At 46.0% G+C, this 20,746-nt stretch overlaps 1 protein-coding gene across 1 annotated transcript in view; it reads right to left on the reverse strand.

Moving 5' to 3' along the window:
• Positions 1-3,107: 3,107 nt before the first annotated feature.
• LOC143753427 (poly(ADP-ribose) glycohydrolase-like) overlaps positions 3,108-20,746 on the reverse strand; it is a 71,034-nt gene continuing 53,395 nt past the window's right edge. The window contains exons 8-12 of the mRNA XM_077245728.1: positions 6,432-6,586; positions 6,005-6,084; positions 5,861-5,921; positions 5,710-5,785; positions 3,108-3,618 (exon numbers count right to left, since the gene is read on the reverse strand). Coding sequence (XP_077101843.1) covers positions 3,352-3,618; positions 5,710-5,785; positions 5,861-5,921; positions 6,005-6,084; positions 6,432-6,586 — 639 coding nt within the window. The 3' untranslated portion in view covers positions 3,108-3,351. The remainder of the gene's footprint in view (positions 3,619-5,709; positions 5,786-5,860; positions 5,922-6,004; positions 6,085-6,431; positions 6,587-20,746) is intronic.

The raw sequence follows: 20,746 nt of genomic DNA on the forward strand, positions 1-20,746 counted from the left end.
GTCAACACTATTAAACATCGTATACATATTAGGTGTGGGCGGATCGATCTAAATATCGATAGTATCGTTGCCAACACTGGTATTGGTATCAGATCAATACAATTGTAATTGTCTTCTACCTCTACAATCCTGAGCAAACGCTGCTTTCACATCCATTTGCTCCTCCTCCCACTCCTGCTGCTCTTCTGTGATTCGTTGTTGTGTTGTCACCTGACTCACTGACACAACGCGCCGAGGAGCAGCGAAGGCTTATAATAGCACATTGAATGAGAGATCAGGATGGCCGAGAGGAACAGAAGGGGGACTCAGGGAATGTAATTGCACAGTATTTTGTTCTTTGTTTGTTCTTCAGTAATAATTGTGTGCACTTTATTTCACTTTATTTAATTTGCTTTTAAAACCAGAAAAAAATGGGAGAGATTTTTGTTATTCTTTATTTTTATTTCTTTTTTTAAAAAAGCTGTTAAGCATTCATTCTACAGTGCCTAATAACTAATAATTTTGTGCACTTCAATACATTAATAAAGAAATATTGCCTAAAGAATTGATCATTCATTCACCTCAGAAATAATGACATACTGCTCATACCTACACAACATTATTATTTTTTTAAGTAAAGTAGGGTATCGTATCGGAATCGGCAATACTGACCCTATATGTATTTGGTATCGGATCGATACCAAATTTTGCAGTATCGCCCACCACTAATACATATTAAATTATTGCCTAATACTTACAAAGCACTAAATGGTTTAGCTCCCCAGTACTTGAGCGAGCTTTTAACGCATTATAGTCCTTCTCGCCGGCCAGTTGATAGATCAGTGGTTCCCAAGCACGTTCCTGGAGGCCTCCTAACACTGCACATTTTGAATCTCTCCTTTGTCTGACACACCCATTTCAGGTCTTGGAGTCTCTACTAATGAGCTGATGACCTGAATCAGGTGTGTTTGAGAAATGCTAAATGTGCAGTGCTGGGGGGGCTCCAGGAACGGGCTTGGGAATCACTGACCTAGAATATCACATTCGACTGCTGGCTGTAGATCCTTTTCCTATTTGGCATGGATATGCAGAAATGACTAAAAACTCTGTATAATGCTGCCAGACAAGTAATCTGTTGAGGTCAATTTGTAAAGAAAGTCGAAATTTGAAATTTGTAAATAAGTTATTACGCGCACACCTATAGACTGAACACATAATATGCATGTGCATAATAACACACACACACACACACACACCGCAGCGGTGGCGCGATCAGATGATCACCTGACGTCAAGGAACTGAGAGTCTAATTGGATCAGAAACTCCTCGCAGAAGCGGCGGCGGGTCCGTCCGGCATCGACCCGAACCGCAGATAAGCTCATTGTCTTTATTGGAGAGGAAATGAGATAAACGCATTCCTGCTGGGAAGAATTCCTGCTCATGTGACCTTCAGAAGGAGTCTGGGCTTTGTGTTTCTGAAGCGTCTTCAGTGGCCGATGCTGGAGTCTCTGACAGATTAAAGGTCACTAATGCATCTCATCTGAGCATCGGCTAAACTGAGCATCAGTCCCTCGAGAACATCATCTTCATCATCATCATCTTCATCATCAGCGTCTCAGGCTTAATGTCAGGCCTTTGTCTCAAACACCAGCTTTATTCAGAGACGGCCTGCGATTAAAACAATTCAAATCATATTCTGGAGATTCAGAGGCTTTACAAACAACGATCTGCTGCCGGACCCATGTGTGTGTGTGTGTGTTTCCTGCAGGGACTGGGACGTTCCTGTCGTTTGTGTGTGTGTGTGTTTCCTGCAGCGACTGGCACGTTCCTGCCGTTTGTGTGTGTGTGTGTTTCCAGCAGCGACTGGGACGTTCCTGTCGTGTGTGTGTGTCCTGGCTGCAGATCCGCATCGGTGAGTCACTGATCTTCATCTCTCACTGAAGCCTGACAGGGCAGACGCTCCGCAATCAGCCGCAATTCAATTAACCGAAGCCACTTTGGTAAATTTCTGTACAGCTACAAGAATATCCATTTTACCCATCGATGTCTGAGAGCCGAGCGGGGAATATGATTTAGAGATAGTGGGACAGAGAGAGAGATAGAGCGAGCGAGAGAGACGCTGTAATAGAGGAGATGTCGTGGCCCGGTGCATTAGCATTAGCCCAGCGACTCCAGTCGGCTCTTAGAGCCGTAATTAATTCTGCAGGACTGTAATAAAGTTAAGAGCTGTAAGTGGCGGTAGGGGGGCGGGGCCTGAAGGTGACTCCATGGGGACGAGATGACCGGGGGGCGGGGCCTGAAGGTGACTCCATGGAGACGAGATGACCGGGGGGCGGGGCCTGACGGTGACTCCATGGAGACGAGATGACCGGGGGGCGGGGCCTGAAGGTGACTCCATGGAGACGAGATGACCGGGGGGCGGGGCCTGAAGGTGACTCCATGGAGACGAGATGACCGGGGGGCGGGGCCTGAAGGTGACTCCATGGAGACAAGATGACCGGGGGGCGGGGCCTGAAGGTGACTCCATGGAGACGAGATGACCGGGGGGCGGGGCCTGAAGGTGACTCCATGGAGACTAGATGACTGACAACCGAGCTGAGAATACTGATCAGAGGAAGAGGACAATGAGTTCTTCTGCAACTCAGTCGACGTGGAGGCAGAAACAGGCCTGTTGTGTGTTTCTGTGTGTGTGTGTGTGTGTGTGTGTGTGTGTGTGTGTGTGTGTGTGTGTGTGTGTGTGTGTGAGTGAGTGAGTGTGTGTTTATGCTGAAGATAGACATTAGTGCAAACGCTCGCCTTCTAGTGTTTCCTCCTTCAGAACACGACTGTGATGAAGAGCAGTGTTATGAGTTACACTGCTGATGTGTGTGTAGCTGACTGACCATCTGAGAACACTGAGACACACACTCACACACACACACGTCAGAAGACACGGCAACCTTTACGAGCACTTAAGAAATTAAGGATTTTTGCAGACAGCAGCATTCTGGAACATCAACACAAACTTTTTTCTTACACCATTTCAGAAAAAAGAAAGTGCTTTAACAGCAGAGGAGAACGCGGCTCATGAGAACACACACCAGAGCCGTTCTCACGGTCACTGAGGCACTGAAGCTGCTTATTCACCCTTACGGGTTCAGATCACGCCGAGAACGCAGAGCATGCAAGTAACAACCTTGAAATATCAGCCAAAGTTCCTGGAATCATTCATCACAGTTCCATTTAGTTGGAGCAGAAGGAACCCTTTCAAACTACATGTAAGTGGGAAAAAATACAAAATAAAACCCTGATCATTGCTAACACAAATGTCAGAAGACACTGACGGCCTTCACGAGCACTTCAGAAATGAAGGGTTTTTGCAAAACGTCAGCATCACATGCAATCACACACACAGACTGATTGAGTCTCAGCGGGTCTGAAGGCTTGAGTGCTGATTACAGTCTGAACACACTCCACAGGGATCTCAGCGTGTTCTTCTGTGTGTGTTCTACCTGTGATGATCAGACACTCGTTGTCCTCCAGAGCTTCAGTGAAGAGGCGAGCCGCAATCAGCTCCGGGTTTATCAGGAAACGGATTTCCTCCTGAACCAGACCAGAACCTGTCACTCCCCCCCCGACAAACCTGTTGGCAAAGTCCACCTGCAGAAAACACACACACATACTATATATATATATATATATGTGCTGATGCGTGTGGTCATGCGTGTGGTCATGCGTGTGGTCATGCGTGTGGTCATGCGTGTGGTCAAGCGTGTGGTCAAGCCTGTGGTGATGTGTGTAGCCATGCGTGTGGTGATGTGTGTGGTCATGCGTGTGGTCATGCCTGTGGTCATGCGTGTGGTCATGCGTGTGGTCATGCGTGTGGTCATGCCTGTGGTCATGCCTGTGGTCATGCCTGTGGTGATGTGTAGCCATGCGTGTGGTGATGTGTGTAGTCATGCGTGTGGTCATGCGTGTGGTCATGCGTGTGGTCAAGCGTGTGGTCATGAGTGTGCTGATGCGTCTGCTGATGCCTGTGGTGATGCCTGTGGTGATGCCTGTGGTGATACCTGTGGTGATGCGTGTGGTCATGCGTGTGGTCAAGCGTGTGGTCAAGCGTGTGGTCATGAGTGTGCTGATGCGTCTGCTGATGCCTGTGGTGATGCGTGTGGTCATGCCTGTGGTGATGCGTGTGCTGATGCCGGTGGTGATGCGTGTCTGTGGTGATGCGTGTGCTGATGCATTTGGTCATGTGAGTGGTGTTGCGTGTGTAGTCATGCGTGTGCAGATGAGTGCGTGATGATGCATGTGTCTGTGCTGATGTGTGTGGTGATGCCTGTGGTCATGCGTGTGGTCATGCCTGTAGTGATGCGTGTGGTTATGCCTGTGGTGATGCGTGTGGTCATGCCTGTGGTGATGCGTGTGGTCATGCCTGTGGTGATGCGTGTGGTCATGCCTGTGGTGATGTGTGTGGTCATCCGTGTGGTCATGCGTGTGGTCATGCCTGTGGTGATGTGTGTGGTCATGCGTGTGGTCATGCGTGTGGTCATGCGTGTGGTCATGCCTGTGGTCATGCCTGTGGTCATGCCTGTGGTCATGCCTGTGGTCATGCCTGTGGTGATGTGTATAGTCATGCCTGTGGTCATGCGTGTGGTCATGCGGGTGGTGATGTGTGTAGTCATGCGTGTGGTCATGCGTGTGGTCATGCCTGTGGTCATGCGTGTGGTCATGCGTGTGGTGATGCGTGTGGTCATGCCTGTGGTCATGCCTGTGGTCATGCCTGTGGTCATGCGTGTGGTCATGCGTGTGCTGATGTGTGTGCTGATGTGTGTGCTGATAACTGTGGTGATGCGTGTGGTCATGCCTGTGGTGATGCGTGTGGTCATGCCTGTGGTGATGCCTGTGGTCATGCCTGTGGTCATGCGTGTGGTCATGCGTGTGGTCATGCGTGTGGTCATGCGTGTGCTGATGTGTGTGCTGATGCCTGTGGTGATGCGTGTGGTCATGCGTGTGGTCATGCGTGTGCTGATGTGTGTGCTGATGCCTGTGGTGATGCGTGTGGTCATGCCTGTGGTGATGCGTGTGGTCATGCCTGTGGTGATGCCTGTGGTGATGCGTGTGGTCATGCCTGTGGTCATGCCTGTGGTGATGCCTGTGGTGATGCGTGTGGTCATGCCTGTGGTCATGAGTGTGCTGATGCGTCTGCTGATGCCTGTGGTAATGCGTGTCTATGGTGATGCGTGTGCTGATGCGTGTTGTCATGTGAGTGGTGTTGTGTGTAGTCATGTGTGTGCAGATGAGTGTGTGATGATGCATGTGTCTGTGGTGATGCGTGTGGTGATGCAAGTGGTGATGCGTGTGGTGTGTCACCGTGATTTTCCTCAGTAAGACATGGTCCTGGATCAACATATTTTGTTGATCCTGGATCAACATTCCTGTCCCAAAATGTAGTCCTTACCCAATCCCTACCCCTAAACCTAACCCTACCCATAACTTTTCCCTAAAATCAGAGGGTAATGATAGGTGAATGACACTGATGTTTAAGTACTTCACCTTGGTTCTAAGCCTAAACTTGACATAAACTGTAAACTTATCCCTCAAATCTGATTGGTTAATTGGAAAGCTGATCCAGGATCAACAATGATGTTGATCCAGGAACATGTGGTACTTGGTAAAATCACGTTCACCGCGTGTGGTGATGTGTGTGTGATGCGTGTGGTGATACGTGTGTGTGATGCGTGTGTGTGTCACCTGCAACATGCCGTAACCCTGATCCTCTATGGTTCCGTCACAGCGGATGTGAAGTTTGCTAAACTGCTTCTTTGAGCTAAAAACCACATCAAGAGCGTTTATTGGCTTGTGGGAAATGAAAAAGCTCTGAGTGTGTGAAGATGAATCTCACCTGGACCACGAGGGCGGACGCTGCAGACACTGTCTGGTGTAAGTTATGAGACCGGTGGGCCCTCGGGAACAAAACACACAACAAACGGAGTCAGTCACCGATCCGTGAGCGAGTGACGCGTGACACACTTAAAGTCAAACTCACTGCGCTGCGTGATCCGCTCAAAGTAGCACAGAAGGGTTTTGAGTTTCTGCTGTTTGCTCGGGAGCGAACCTTCAAACAACCTACAAAACAAACAGACCAGATCATATGGAAGACTGCGTCTAATATTTAATATTCATATTCACAATGACAGCCACAGTTGATGTGCGGTGCGTTTGCAGACACAAACACTAAGAACTTAAACTCACAGAAAACATATCAAACGTCTCTTGCATCACTTCACACTCTAACCAATATTTCATGTCAATGTATGTAATTATTATTTGGTTATTTATTAAGCAGTCGTGTCACATTCAGTCAGGTTTCAGTAGAGATCTCAGTCATGTCCTTTGAGTCACTCTTTTCATACACCCATCATCCTCTCACACGAGCCACTGCACTGATGCTTTCTGGATCTGAGGTTTCGCACCTGTTGAAATTGATGTCAGGATAGTTGCTGAACTCCGTCCTGCGAGAGTTGCGTCGAGGGAAAGTGCAGAAGAAGGCGTTCGCCAGCAGACTCGAGACCTGCTCCTGCGAGAGCGTGATGGAGCCGCAGCGCTGCGCACTCAGCAATGGGATCGGCTTCGCACACACGCGTGCACACACACACACACACACAAACACATACACACAAAACAAAGAAAATATATTAACAACATCCATCTCAAACACTAAAAAAATAAAATGCTGTGTTTAAAAATGCTCTTGACTTTATTGGCAAAGGTTCTGGTGTGTTTTGCGTGTAATTGAGTTATGGAGGTTCTGGTGTGTTTTGTGTGTGATTGAGTTATGGAGGTTCTGGTGTGTTTTGTGTGTGATTGAGTTATGGAGGTTCTGGTGTGTTTCGCGTGTGATTGAGAGATGGAGGTTCTGGTGTGTTTTGCGTATGATTGAGTGATGGAGGTTCTGGTGTGTTTTGTGTGTGATTGAGTGATTGAGTGATGGAGGTTCTAGTGTGTTTTGTGTGTGATTGAGTGATGGAGGCTCTGGTGTGTTTTGCGTATGATTGAGTGATGGAGGTTCTGGTGTGTTTTGCGTGTGATTGTGTGATTGAGTGATGGAGGTTCTAGTGTGTTTTGTGTGTGATTGAGTGATGGAGGTTCTGGTGTGTTTTGTGTGTGATTGAGTGATGGAGGTTCTGGTGTGTTTTGTGTGTGATTGAGTGATAGAGGTTCTGGTGTGTTTTGCGTGTGATTGTGTGATTGAGTGATGGAGGTTCTAGTGTGTTTTGTGTGTGATTGAGTGATGGAGGTTCTGGTGTGTTTTGTGTGTGATTGAGTGATGGAGGTTCTGGTGTGTTTTGTGTGTGATTGAGTGATGGAGGTTCTGGTGTGTTTTGCGTATGATTGAGTGATGGAGGTTCTGGTGTGTTTTGCGTGTGATTGTGTGATTGAGTGATGGAGGTTCTAGTGTGTTTTGTGTGTGATTGAGTGATGGAGGTTCTGGTGTGTTTTGTGTGTGATTGAGTGATGGAGGTTCTGGTGTGTTTTGTGTGTGATTGAGTGATTGAGTGATAGAGGTTCGGGTGTGTTTTGCGTGTGATTGTGTGATTGAGTGATGGAGGCTCTGGTGTGTTTTGTGTGTGATTGAGTTATGGAGGTTCTGGTGTGTTTTGTGTGTGATTGAGTTATGGAGGTTCTGGTGTGTTTTGTGTGTGATTGAGTTATGGAGGTTCTGGTGTGTTTTGCGTGTGATTGAGAGATGGAGGTTCTGGTGTGTTTTGCGTATGATTGAGTGATGGAGGTTCTGGTGTGTTTTGTGTGTGATTGAGTGATTGAGTGATGGAGGTTCTAGTGTGTTTTGTGTGTGATTGAGTGATGGAGGCTCTGGTGTGTTTTGCGTATGATTGAGTGATGGAGGTTCTGGTGTGTTTTGCGTGTGATTGTGTGATTGAGTGATGGAGGTTCTAGTGTGTTTTGTGTGTGATTGAGTGATGGAGGTTCTGGTGTGTTTTGTGTGTGATTGAGTGATGGAGGTTCTGGTGTGTTTTGTGTGTGATTGAGTGATGGAGGTTCTGGTGTGTTTTGTGTGTGATTGAGTGATAGAGGTTCTGGTGTGTTTTGCGTGTGATTGTGTGATTGAGTGATGGAGGTTCTAGTGTGTTTTGTGTGTGATTGAGTGATGGAGGTTCTGGTGTGTTTTGTGTGTGATTGAGTGATGGAGGTTCTGGTGTGTTTTGTGTGTGATTGAGTGATGGAGGTTCTGGTGTGTTTTGTGTGTGATTGAGTGATGGAGGTTCTGGTGTGTTTTGTGTGTGATTGAGTGATTGAGTGATAGAGGTTCGGGTGTGTTTTGCGTGTGATTGTGTGATTGAGTGATGGAGGCTCTGGTGTGTTTTGTGTGTGATTGAGTGATGGAGGTTCTGGTGTGTTTTGTGTGTGATTGAGTGATAGAGGTTCTGGTGTGTTTTGCGTGTGATTGTGTGATTGAGTGATGGAGGCTCTCGTGTGATTGTGTGATTGAGTGATGGAGGTTCTGGTGTGTTTTGCGTGTGATTGGGTGATGGAGGTTCTGGTGTGTTTTGTGTGTGATTGAGTGATGGAGGTTCTGGTGTGTTTTGTGTGTGATTGAGTGATGGAGGTTCTGGTGTGTTTTGTGTGTGATTGAGTGATTGAGTGATAGAGGTTCGGGTGTGTTTTGCGTGTGATTGTGTGATTGAGTGATGGAGGCTCTGGTGTGTTTTGTGTGTGATTGAGTGATGGAGGTTCTGGTGTGTTTTGTGTGTGATTGAGTGATGGAGGTTCTGGTGTGTTTTGCGTATGATTGAGTGATGGAGGTTCTGGTGTGTTTTGTGTGTGATTGAGTGATAGAGGTTCTGGTGTGTTTTGCGTGTGATTGTGTGATTGAGTGATGGAGGCTCTCGTGTGATTGTGTGATTGAGTGATGGAGGTTCTGGTGTGTTTTGCGTGTGATTGTGTGATTGAGTGATGGAGGTTCTGGTGTGTTTTGTGTGTGATTGAGTGATGGAGGTTCTGGTGTGTTTTGCGTGTGATTGGGTGATGGAGGTTCTGGTGTGTTTTGTGTGTGATTGAGTGATGGAGGTTCTGGTGTGTTTTGTGTGTGATTGAGTGATGGAGGTTCTGGTGTGTTTTGTGTGTGATTGAGTGATGGAGGTTCTGGTGTGTTTTGTGTGTGATTGAGTGATAGAGGTTCTGGTGTGTTTTGCGTGTGATTGTGTGATTGAGTGATGGAGGCTCTCGTGTGATTGTGTGATTGTGTGATGGAGGTTCTGGTGTGTTTTGTGTGTGATTGTGTGATTGAGTGACGGAGGTTCTGGTGTGTTTTGCGTGTGATTGAGTGATGGAGGTTCTGGTGTGTTTTGCGTGTGTGAGTGATGGAGGTTCTGTTGTGTTTTGCGTGTGATTGTGTGATTGAGTGATGGAGGTTCTGGTGTGTTTTGTGTGTGATTGAGTGATGGAGGTTCTGGTGTGTTTTGTGTGTGATTGAGTGATAGAGGTTCTGGTGTGTTTTGCGTGTGATTGTGTGATTGAGTGATGGAGGCTCTCGTGTGATTGTGTGATGGAGGTTCTGGTGTGTTTTGTGTGTGATTGTGTGATTGAGTGACGGAGGTTCTGGTGTGTTTTGCGTGTGATTGAGTGATGGAGGTTCTGGTGTGTTTTGCGTGTGTGAGTGATGGAGGTTCTGTTGTGTTTTGCGTGTGATTGTGTGATTGAGTGATGGAGGTTCTGGTGTGTTTTGTGTGTGATTGAGTGATGGAGGTTCTGGTGTGTTTTGCATGTGATTGAGTGATGGAGGTTCTGGTGTGTTTTGCGTGTGATTGTGTGATGGAGGTTCTGGTTTGTTTTGTGTGTGATTGTGTGATTGAGTGATGGAGGTTCTGGTGTGTTTTGCGTGTGATTGTGTGATTGAGTGATGGAGGTTCTGGTGTGTTTTGCGTGTGATTGTGTGATGGAGGTTCTGGTGTGTTTTGCGTGTGTGAGTGATGGAGGTTCTGGTGTGTTTTGCGTGTGATTGTGTGATTGAGTGATGGAGGTTCTGGTGTGTTTTGTGTGTGATTGAGTGATGGAGGTTCTGCTGTGTTTTGCATGTGATTGAGTGATGGAGGTTCTGGTGTGTTTTGCGTGTGATTGTGTGATGGAGGTTCTGGTTTGTTTTGTGTGTGATTGTGTGATTGAGTGATGGAGGTTCTGGTGTGTTTTGCGTGTGATTGTGTGATGGAGGCTCTGGTGTGTTTTGTGTGTGATTGAGTGATGGAGGTTCTGGTGTGTTTTGCGTGTGATTGAGTGATGGAGGTTCTGGTGTGTTGTGTGTGTGTGTGATTGAGTGATGGAGGTTCTGGTGTGTTTTGTGTGTGATTGAGTGATGGCGGTTCCGGTGTGTTTTGTGTGTGATTGAGTGATGGAGGTTCTGGTGTGTTTTGTGTGTGATTGAGTGATGGAGGCTCTGGTGTGTTTTGCGTGTGATTGTGTGATTGAGTGATGGAGGTTCTGGTGTGTTTTGTCTGTGAGTGATGGAGGTTCTGGTGTGTTTTGTGTGTGATTGAGTGATGGAGGTTCTGGTGTGTTTTGTGTGTGATTGAGTTATGGAGGTTCTGGTGTGTTTTGTGTGTGATTGAGTAATGGAGGCTTTGGTGTGTTTTGCGTGTGATTGAGTGATGGAGGTTCTGGTGTGTTTTGCGTGTGATTGAGTGATGGAGGTTCTGGTGTGTTTTGTGTGTGATTGAGTGATGGAGGTTCTGGTGTGTTTTGCGTGTGTGAGTGATGGAGGTTCTGGTGTGTTTTGCGTGTCATTGTGTGATGGAAGTTCTGGTGTGTTTTGCGTGTGTGAGTGATGGAGGTTCTGGTGTGTTTTGCGTGTCATTGTGTGATGGAGGTTCTGGTGTGTTTTGCGTGTGATTGTGTGATTGAGTGATGGAGGTTCTGGTGTGTTTTGTGTGTGATTGAGTGATGGAGGTTCTGGTGTGTTTTGTTTGTGATTGAGTTATGGAGGTTCTGGTGTGTTTTGCGTGTGATTGAGTGATGGAGGTTCTGGTGTGTTTTGCGAGCTTGAGTGATGGAGGTTCTGGTGTGTTTTGTGTGTGATTGTGTGATGGATGTTCTGGTGTGTTTTGCGTGTGATTGAGTGATGGAGGTTCTGGTGTGTTTTGCGTGTGATTGTGTGATGGAGGTTCTGGTGTGTTTTGCGTTTGTGAGTGATGGAGGTTCTGGTGTGTTTTGCGTGTGATTGTGTGATTGAGTGATGGAGGTTCTGGTGTGTTTTGTGTGTGATTGAGTTATGGAGGTTCTGGTGTATTTTGCGTGTGATTGAGTGATGGAGGTTCTGGTGTGTTTTGTGTGTGATTGTGTGATGGATGTTCTGGTGTGTTTTGCGTGTGATTGAGTGATGGAGGTTCTGGTGTGTTATGCGTGTGATTGTGTGATGGAGGTTCCGGTGTGTTTTGCGTTTGTGAGTGATGGAGGTTCTGGTGTGTTTTGCGTGTGATTGAGTGATGGAGGTTCTGGTGTGTTTTGTAGGTGATTGAGTTATGGAGGTTCTGGTGTATTTTGCGTGTGATTGAGTGATGGAGGTTCTGGTGTGTTTTGCATGTGATTGAGTAATGGAGGTTCTGGTGTGTTTTGCGTGTGATTGTGTGATGGAGGTTCTGGTGTGTTTTGCGTTTGTGAGTGATGGAGGTTCTGGTGTGTTTTGCGTGTGATTGTGTGTGATTGAGTGATGGAGGTTCTGGTGTGTTTTGTGTGTGATTGAGTTATGGAGGTTCTTGTGTATTTTGCGTGTGATTGTGTGATTGAGTGATGGAGGTTCTGGTGTGTTTTGCGTGTGATTGTGTGATTGAGTGATGGAGGTTCTGGTGTGTTTTGTGTGTGATTGAGTTATGGAGGTTCTGGTGTGTTTTGCGTGTGATTGTGTGATGGAGGTTCTGGTGGGTTTTGTGTGTGTGAGTGATGGAGGTTCTGGTGTGTTTTGCGTGTGATTGAGTGATGGAGGTTCTGGTGTGTTTTGCGTTTGTGAGTGATGGAGGTTCTGGTGTGTTTTGCGTGTGATTGTGTGTGATTGAGTGATGGAGGTTCTGGTGTGTTTTGTGTGTGATTGAGTTATGGAGGTTCTGGTGTATTTTGTGTGTGATTGTGTGATTGAGTGATGGAGGTTCTGGTGTGTTTTGCGTGTGATTGAGTGATGGAGGTTCTGGTGTGTTTTGCGTGTGATTGTGTGATGGAGGTTCTGGTGTGTTTTGCGTGTGTGAGTGATGGAGGTTCTGGTGTGTTTTGCGTGTGATTGTGTGATTGAGTGATGGAGGTTCTGGTGTGTTTTGTGTGTGATTGAGTGATGGAGGTTCTGGTGTGTTTTGCATGTGATTGAGTGATGGAGGTTCCGGTGTGTTTTGCGTGTGATTGTGTGATGGAGGTTCTGGTGTGTTTTGTGTGTGATTGTGTGATTGAGTGATGGAGGTTCTGGTGTGTTTTGCGTGTGATTGTGTGATGGAGGTTCTGGTGTGTTTTGTGTGTGATTGTGTGATTGAGTGATGGAGGTTCTGGTGTGTTTTGCGTGTGATTGAGTGATGGAGGTTCTGGTGTGTTTTGTGTGTGATTGAGTGATGGAGGTTCTGGTGTGTTTTGTGTGTGATTGAGTGATGGCGGTTCCGGTGTGTTTTGTGTGTGATTGAGTGATGGAGGTTCTGGTGTGTTTTGTGTGTGATTGAGTGATGGAGGCTCTGGTGTGTTTTGCGTGTGATTGAGTGATGGAGGTTCTGGTGTGTTTTGTCTGTGAGTTATGGAGGATCTGGTGTGTTTTGTGTGTGATTGAGTGATGGAGGTTCTGGTGTGTTTTGTGTGTGATTGAGTTATGGAGGTTCTGGTGTGTTTTGTGTGTGATTGAGTAATGGAGGCTTTGGTGTGTTTTGCGTGTGATTGAGTGATGGAGGTTCTGGTGTGTTTTGCGTGTGATTGAGTGATGGAGGTTCTGGTGTGTTTTGTGTGTGATTGAGTGATGGAGGTTCTGGTGTGTTTTGCGTGTGTGAGTGATGGAGGTTCTGGTGTGTTTTGCGTGTGATTGAGTGATGGAGGTTCTGGTGTGTTTTGCGTGTGATTGTGTGATTGAGTGATGGAGGTTCTGGTGTGTTTTGCGTGTCATTGTGTGATGGAAGTTCTGGTGTGTTTTGCGTGTGTGAGTGATGGAGGTTCTGGTGTGTTTTGCGTGTCATTGTGTGATGGAGGTTCTGGTGTGTTTTGCGTGTGATTGTGTGATGGAGGTTCTTGTGTGTTTTGCGTGTGATTGTGTGATGGAGGTTCTTGTGTGTTTTGTGTGTGATTGAGTGATGGAGGTTCTGGTGTGTTTTGTTTGTGATTGAGTTATGGATGTTCTGGTGTGTTTTGCATGTGATTGAGTGATGGAGGTTCTGGTGTGTTTTGTGTGAGATTGTGTGATGGATGTTCTGGTGTGTTTTGTTTGTGATTGAGTTATGGAGGTTCTGGTTTGTTTTGCATGTGATTGAGTGATAGAGGTTCTGGTGTGTTTTGCGTGTGATTGTGTGATTGAGTGATAGAGGTTCTGGTGTGTTTTGCGTGTGTGAGTGATGGAGGTTCTGGTGTGTTTTGCGTGTGATTGAGTGATAGAGGTTCTGGTGTGTTTTGCGTGTGATTGTGTGATTGAGTGATAGAGGTTCTGGTGTGTTTTGTGTGTGATTGAGTTATGGAGGTTCTGGTGTATTTTGCGTGTGATTGAGTGATGGAGGTTCTGGTGTGTTTTGCGTGTGATTGTGTGATTGAGTGATGGAGGTTCTGGTGTGTTTTGCGTGTGATTGAGTGATGGAGGTTCTGGTGTGTTTTGCGTGTGATTGTGTGATGGAGGTTCTGGTGTGTTTTGCATGTGTGAGTGATTGAAGTTCTGGTGTGTTTTGTGTGTGATTGAGTGATGGAGGTTCTGGTGTGTTTTGCATGTGATTGAGTGATGGAGGTTCTGGTGTGTTTTGCATGTGATTGAGTGATGGAGGTTCTGGTGTGTTTTGCGTGTGATTGTGTGATGGAGGTTCTGGTGTGTTCTGCGTGTGATTGTGTGATGGAGGTTCTGGTGTGTTTTGTGTGTGATTGTGTGATTGAGTGATGGAGGTTCTGGTGTGTTTTGTGTGTGATTGAGTTATGGAGGTTCTGGTGTGTTTTGCTTGTGATTGAGTGATGGAGGTTCTGGTGTGTTTTGTGTGTGATTGAGTGATGGAGGTTCTTGTGTTTTTTGCGTGTGATTGTGTGATGGAGGTTCTGGTGTGTTTTGCGTGTAATTGAGTGATGGAGGTTCTGGTGTGTTTTGCGTGTGATTGTGTGATGGAGGTTCTCGTGTTTTTTGCGTGTGATTGTGTGATGGAGGTTCTGGTGTGTTTTGCGTATGATTGAGTGATGGGGGTTCTGGTGTGTTTTGTGTGTGATTGAGTGATGGAGGTTCTGGTGTGTTTTGCGTGTGATTGAGTGATGGAGGTTCTGGTGTGTTTTGTGTGTGATTGAGTGATGGAGGTTCTGGTGTGTTTTGTGTGTGATTGAGTGATGGAGGTTCTGGTGTGTTTTGCGTGTGATTGAGTGATGGAGGTTCTGGTATGTTTTGCATGTGATTGTGTGATTGAGTGATGGAGGTTCTGGTGTGTTTTGCGTGTGATTGTGTGATAGAGGTTCTTGTGTTTTTTGCGTGTGATTGTGTGATGGAGGTTCTGGTGTGTTTTGCGTGTGATTGAGTGATGAAGGTTCTGGTGTGTTTTGCGTATGATTGAGTGATGGAGGTTCTGGTGTGTTTTGTGTGTGATTGAGTGATGGAGGTTCTGGTGTGTTTTGCGTGTGATTGAGTGATGGAGGTTCTGGTGTGTTTTGTGTGTGATTGAGTGATGGAGGTTCTGGTGTGTTTTGCGTATGATTGAGTGATGGAGGTTCTGGTGTGTTTTGCGTGTGATTGAGTGATGGAGGTTCTGGTATGTTTTGCATGTGATTGTGTGATTGAGTGATGGAGGTTCTGGTGTGTTTTGCGTGTGATTGTGTGATAGAGGTTCTTGTGTTTTTTGCGTGTGATTGTGTGATGGAGATTCTGGTGTGTTTTGCGTGTGATTGAGTGATGAAGGTTATGGTGTGTTTTGCGTATGATTGAGTGATGGAGGTTCTGGTGTGTTTTGTGTGTGATTGAGTGATGGAGGTTCTGGTGTGTTTTGCGTGTGAATGAGTGATGGAGGTTCTGGTGTGTTTTGTGTGTGATTGAGTGATGGATGTTCTGGTGTGTTTTGCGTGTGAATGAGTGATGGAGGTTCTGGTGTGTTTTGTGTGTGTGAGTGATGGAGGTTCTGGTGTGTTTTGCGTGTGATTGAGTGATGGAGGTTCTGGTGGGTTTTGTGTGTGATTGTGTGATGGAGGTTCTGGTGTGTTTTGTGTGTGATTGAGTGATGGAGGTTCTGGTGTGTTTTGCGTGTGATTGTGTGATGGAGGTTCTGGTGTGTTTTGCGTGTGTGAGTGATGGAGGTTCTGGTGTGTTTTGTGTGTGATTGTGTGATTGAGTGATGGAGGTTCTGGTGTGTTTTGTGTGTGATTGAGTGATGGAGGTTCTGGTGTGTTTTGCATGTGATTGAGTGATGGAGGTTCCGGTGTGTTTTGCGTGCGATTGTGTGATGGAGGTTCTGGTGTGTTTTGTGTGTGATTGTGTGATTGAGTGATGGAGGTTCTGGTGTGTTTTGCGTGTGATTGTGTGATGGAGGTTCTGGTGTGTTTTGTGTGTGATTGTGTGATTGAGTGATGGAGGTTCTGGTGTGTTTTGCGTGTGATTGAGTGATGGAGGTTCTGGTGTGTTTTGTGTGTGATTGAGTGATGGAGGTTCTGGTGTGTTTTGTGTGTGATTGAGTGATGGCGGTTCCGGTGTGTTTTGTGTGTGATTGAGTGATGGAGGTTCTGGTGTGTTTTGTGTGTGATTGAGTGATGGAGGCTCTGGTGTGTTTTGCGTGTGATTGAGTGATGGAGGTTCTGGTGTGTTTTGTCTGTGAGTTATGGAGGATCTGGTGTGTTTTGTGTGTGATTGAGTGATGGAGGTTCTGGTGTGTTTTGTGTGTGATTGAGTTATGGAGGTTCTGGTGTGTTTTGTGTGTGATTGAGTAATGGAGGCTTTGGTGTGTTTTGCGTGTGATTGAGTGATGGAGGTTCTGGTGTGTTTTGCGTGTGATTGAGTGATGGAGGTTCTGGTGTGTTTTGTGTGTGATTGAGTGATGGAGGTTCTGGTGTGTTTTGCGTGTGTGAGTGATGGAGGTTCTGGTGTGTTTTGCGTGTGATTGAGTGATGGAGGTTCTGGTGTGTTTTGCGTGTGATTGTGTGATTGAGTGATGGAGGTTCTGGTGTGTTTTGCGTGTCATTGTGTGATGGAAGTTCTGGTGTGTTTTGCGTGTGTGAGTGATGGAGGTTCTGGTGTGTTTTGCGTGTCATTGTGTGATGGAGGTTCTGGTGTGTTTTGCGTGTGATTGTGTGATGGAGGTTCTTGTGTGTTTTGCGTGTGATTGTGTGATGGAGGTTCTTGTGTGTTTTGTGTGTGATTGAGTGATGGAGGTTCTGGTGTGTTTTGTTTGTGATTGAGATATGGATGTTCTGGTGTGTTTTGCATGTGATTGAGTGATGGAGGTTCTGGTGTGTTTTGTGTGAGATTGTGTGATGGATGTTCTGGTGTGTTTTGTTTGTGATTGAGTTATGGAGGTTCTGGTTTGTTTTGCATGTGATTGAGTGATAGAGGTTCTGGTGTGTTTTGCGTGTGATTGTGTGATTGAGTGATAGAGGTTCTGGTGTGTTTTGCGTGTGTGAGTGATGGAGGTTCTGGTGTGTTTTGCGTGTGATTGAGTGATAGAGGTTCTGGTGTGTTTTGCGTGTGATTGTGTGATTGAGTGATAGAGGTTCTGGTGTGTTTTGTGTGTGATTGAGTTATGGAGGTTCTGGTGTATTTTGCGTGTGATTGAGTGATGGAGGTTCTGGTGTGTTTTGCGTGTGATTGTGTGATTGAGTGATGGAGGTTCTGGTGTGTTTTGCATGTGTGAGTGATTGAAGTTCTGGTGTGTTTTGTGTGTGATTGAGTGATGGAGGTTCTGGTGTGTTTTGCATGTGATTGAGTGATGGAGGTTCTGGTGTGTTTTGCATGTGATTGAGTGATGGAGGTTCTGGTGTGTTTTGCGTGTGATTGTGTGATGGAGGTTCTGGTGTGTTCTGCGTGTGATTGTGTGATGGAGGTTCTGGTGTGTTTTGTGTGTGATTGTGTGATTGAGTGATGGAGGTTCTGGTGTGTTTTGTGTGTGATTGAGTTATGGAGGTTCTGGTGTGTTTTGCTTGTGATTGAGTGATGGAGGTTCTGGTGTGTTTTGTGTGTGATTGAGTGATGGAGGTTCTTGTGTTTTTTGCGTGTGATTGTGTGATGGAGGTTCTGGTGTGTTTTGCGTGTAATTGAGTGATGGAGGTTCTGGTGTGTTTTGCGTGTGATTGTGTGATGGAGGTTCTCGTGTTTTTTGCGTGTGATTGTGTGATGGAGGTTCTGGTGTGTTTTGCGTATGATTGAGTGATGGGGGTTCTGGTGTGTTTTGTGTGTGATTGAGTGATGGAGGTTCTGGTGTGTTTTGCGTGTGATTGAGTGATGGAGGTTCTGGTGTGTTTTGTGTGTGATTGAGTGATGGAGGTTCTGGTGTGTTTTGTGTGTGATTGAGTGATGGAGGTTCTGGTGTGTTTTGCGTGTGATTGAGTGATGGAGGTTCTGGTATGTTTTGCATGTGATTGTGTGATTGAGTGATGGAGGTTCTGGTGTGTTTTGCGTGTGATTGTGTGATAGAGGTTCTTGTGTTTTTTGCGTGTGATTGTGTGATGGAGGTTCTGGTGTGTTTTGCGTGTGATTGAGTGATGAAGGTTCTGGTGTGTTTTGCGTATGATTGAGTGATGGAGGTTCTGGTGTGTTTTGTGTGTGATTGAGTGATGGAGGTTCTGGTGTGTTTTGCGTGTGATTGAGTGATGGAGGTTCTGGTGTGTTTTGTGTGTGATTGAGTGATGGAGGTTCTGGTGTGTTTTGCGTATGATTGAGTGATGGAGGTTCTGGTGTGTTTTGCGTGTGATTGAGTGATGGAGGTTCTGGTATGTTTTGCATGTGATTGTGTGATTGAGTGATGGAGGTTCTGGTGTGTTTTGCGTGTGATTGTGTGATAGAGGTTCTTGTGTTTTTTGCGTGTGATTGTGTGATGGAGGTTCTGGTGTGTTTTGCGTGTGATTGAGTGATGAAGGTTCTGGTGTGTTTTGCGTATGATTGAGTGATGGAGGTTCTGGTGTGTTTTGTGTGTGATTGAGTGATGGAGGTTCTGGTGTGTTTTGCGTGTGAATGAGTGATGGAGGTTCTGGTGTGTTTTGTGTGTGATTGAGTGATGGATGTTCTGGTGTGTTTTGCGTGTGAATGAGTGATGGAGGTTCTGGTGTGTTTTGTGTGTGTGAGTGATGGAGGTTCTGGTGTGTTTTGCGTGTGATTGAGTGATGGAGGTTCTGGTGGGTTTTGTGTGTGATTGTGTGATGGAGGTTCTGGTGTGTTTTGTGTGTGATTGAGTGATGGAGGTTCTGGTGTGTTTTGCGTGTGATTGAGTGATGGAGGTTCTGGTGTGTTTTGTGTGTGTGAGTGATGGAGGTTCTGGTGTGTTTTGCGTGTGATTGAGTTATGGAGGTTCTGGTGGGTTTTGTGTGTGATTGAGTGATGGAGGTTCTGGTGTGTTTTGTGTGTGTGAGTGATGGAGGTTCTCGTGTGTTTTGCGTGTTATTGTGCGATGGAGGTTCTGGTGTGTTTTGCGTGTGTGAGTGATGGAGGTTCTGGTGTGTTTTGTGTGTGATTGAGTGATGGAGGTTCTGGTGTGTTTTGCGTGTTATTGAGTGATGGAGGCTCTGGTGTGTTTTGCGTGTGATTGTGTGATGGAGGTTCTGGTGTGTTTTGCGTGTGTGAGTGATGGAGGTTCTGGTGGGTTTTGTGTGTGATTGAGTGATGGAGGTTCTGGTGTGTTTTGTGTGTGTGAGTGATGGAGGTTCTCGTGTGTTTTGCGGTTTTATTGTGCGATGGAGGTTCTTGTGTGTTTTGTGTGTGATTGAGTGATGGAGGTTCTGGTGTGTTTTGTTTGTGATTGAGTTATGGATGTTCTGGTGTGTTTTGCATGTGATTGAGTGATGGAGGTTCTGGTGTGTTTTGTGTGAGATTGTGTGATGGATGTTCTGGTGTGTTTTGTTTGTGATTGAGTTATGGAGGTTCTGGTTTGTTTTGCATGTGATTGAGTGATGGAGGTTCTGGTGTGTTTTGCGTGTGTGAGTGATGGAGGTTCTGGTGTGTTTTGCGTGTGATTGAGTGATAGAGGTTCTGGTGTGTTTTGCGTGTGATTGTGTGATTGAGTGATAGAGGTTCTGGTGTGTTTTGTGTGTGATTGAGTTATGGAGGTTCTGGTGTATTTTGCGTGTGATTGAGTGATGGAGGTTCTGGTGTGTTTTGCGTGTGATTGTGTGATTGAGTGATGGAGGTTCTGGTGTGTTTTGCGTGTGATTGAGTGATGGAGGTTCTGGTGTGTTTTGCGTGTGATTGTGTGATGGAGGTTCTGGTGTGTTTTGCATGTGTGAGTGATTGAAGTTCTGGTGTGTTTTGTGTGTGATTGAGTGATGGAGGTTCTGGTGTGTTTTGCATGTGATTGAGTGATGGAGGTTCTGGTGTGTTTTGCATGTGATTGAGTGATGGAGGTTCTGGTGTGTTTTGCGTGTGATTGTGTGATGGAGGTTCTGGTGTGTTCTGCGTGTGATTGTGTGATGGAGGTTCTGGTGTGTTTTGTGTGTGATTGTGTGATTGAGTGATGGAGGTTCTGGTGTGTTTTGTGTGTGATTGAGTTATGGAGGTTCTGGTGTGTTTTGCTTGTGATTGAGTGATGGAGGTTCTGGTGTGTTTTGTGTGTGATTGAGTGATGGAGGTTCTTGTGTTTTTTGCGTGTGATTGTGTGATGGAGGTTCTGGTGTGTTTTGCGTGTAATTGAGTGATGGAGGTTCTGGTGTGTTTTGCGTGTGATTGTGTGATGGAGGTTCTCGTGTTTTTTGCGTGTGATTGTGTGATGGAGGTTCTGGTGTGTTTTGCGTATGATTGAGTGATGGGGGTTCTGGTGTGTTTTGTGTGTGATTGAGTGATGGAGGTTCTGGTGTGTTTTGCGTGTGATTGAGTGATGGAGGTTCTGGTGTGTTTTGTGTGTGATTGAGTGATGGAGGTTCTGGTGTGTTTTGTGTGTGATTGAGTGATGGAGGTTCTGGTGTGTTTTGCGTGTGATTGAGTGATGGAGGTTCTGGTATGTTTTGCATGTGATTGTGTGATTGAGTGATGGAGGTTCTGGTGTGTTTTGCGTGTGATTGTGTGATAGAGGTTCTTGTGTTTTTTGCGTGTGATTGTGTGATGGAGGTTCTGGTGTGTTTTGCGTGTGATTGAGTGATGAAGGTTCTGGTGTGTTTTGCGTATGATTGAGTGATGGAGGTTCTGGTGTGTTTTGTGTGTGATTGAGTGATGGAGGTTCTGGTGTGTTTTGCGTGTGATTGAGTGATGGAGGTTCTGGTGTGTTTTGTGTGTGATTGAGTGATGGAGGTTCTGGTGTGTTTTGCGTATGATTGAGTGATGGAGGTTCTGGTGTGTTTTGCGTGTGATTGAGTGATGGAGGTTCTGGTATGTTTTGCATGTGATTGTGTGATTGAGTGATGGAGGTTCTGGTGTGTTTTGCGTGTGATTGTGTGATAGAGGTTCTTGTGTTTTTTGCGTGTG

This window comes from Siphateles boraxobius, unplaced genomic scaffold (assembly GCF_051911475.1).
Source record: "Siphateles boraxobius isolate OS27281-9 unplaced genomic scaffold, OSU_SipBor_1 284, whole genome shotgun sequence".
NCBI classification, from domain to species: domain Eukaryota; kingdom Metazoa; phylum Chordata; class Actinopteri; order Cypriniformes; family Leuciscidae; genus Siphateles; species Siphateles boraxobius.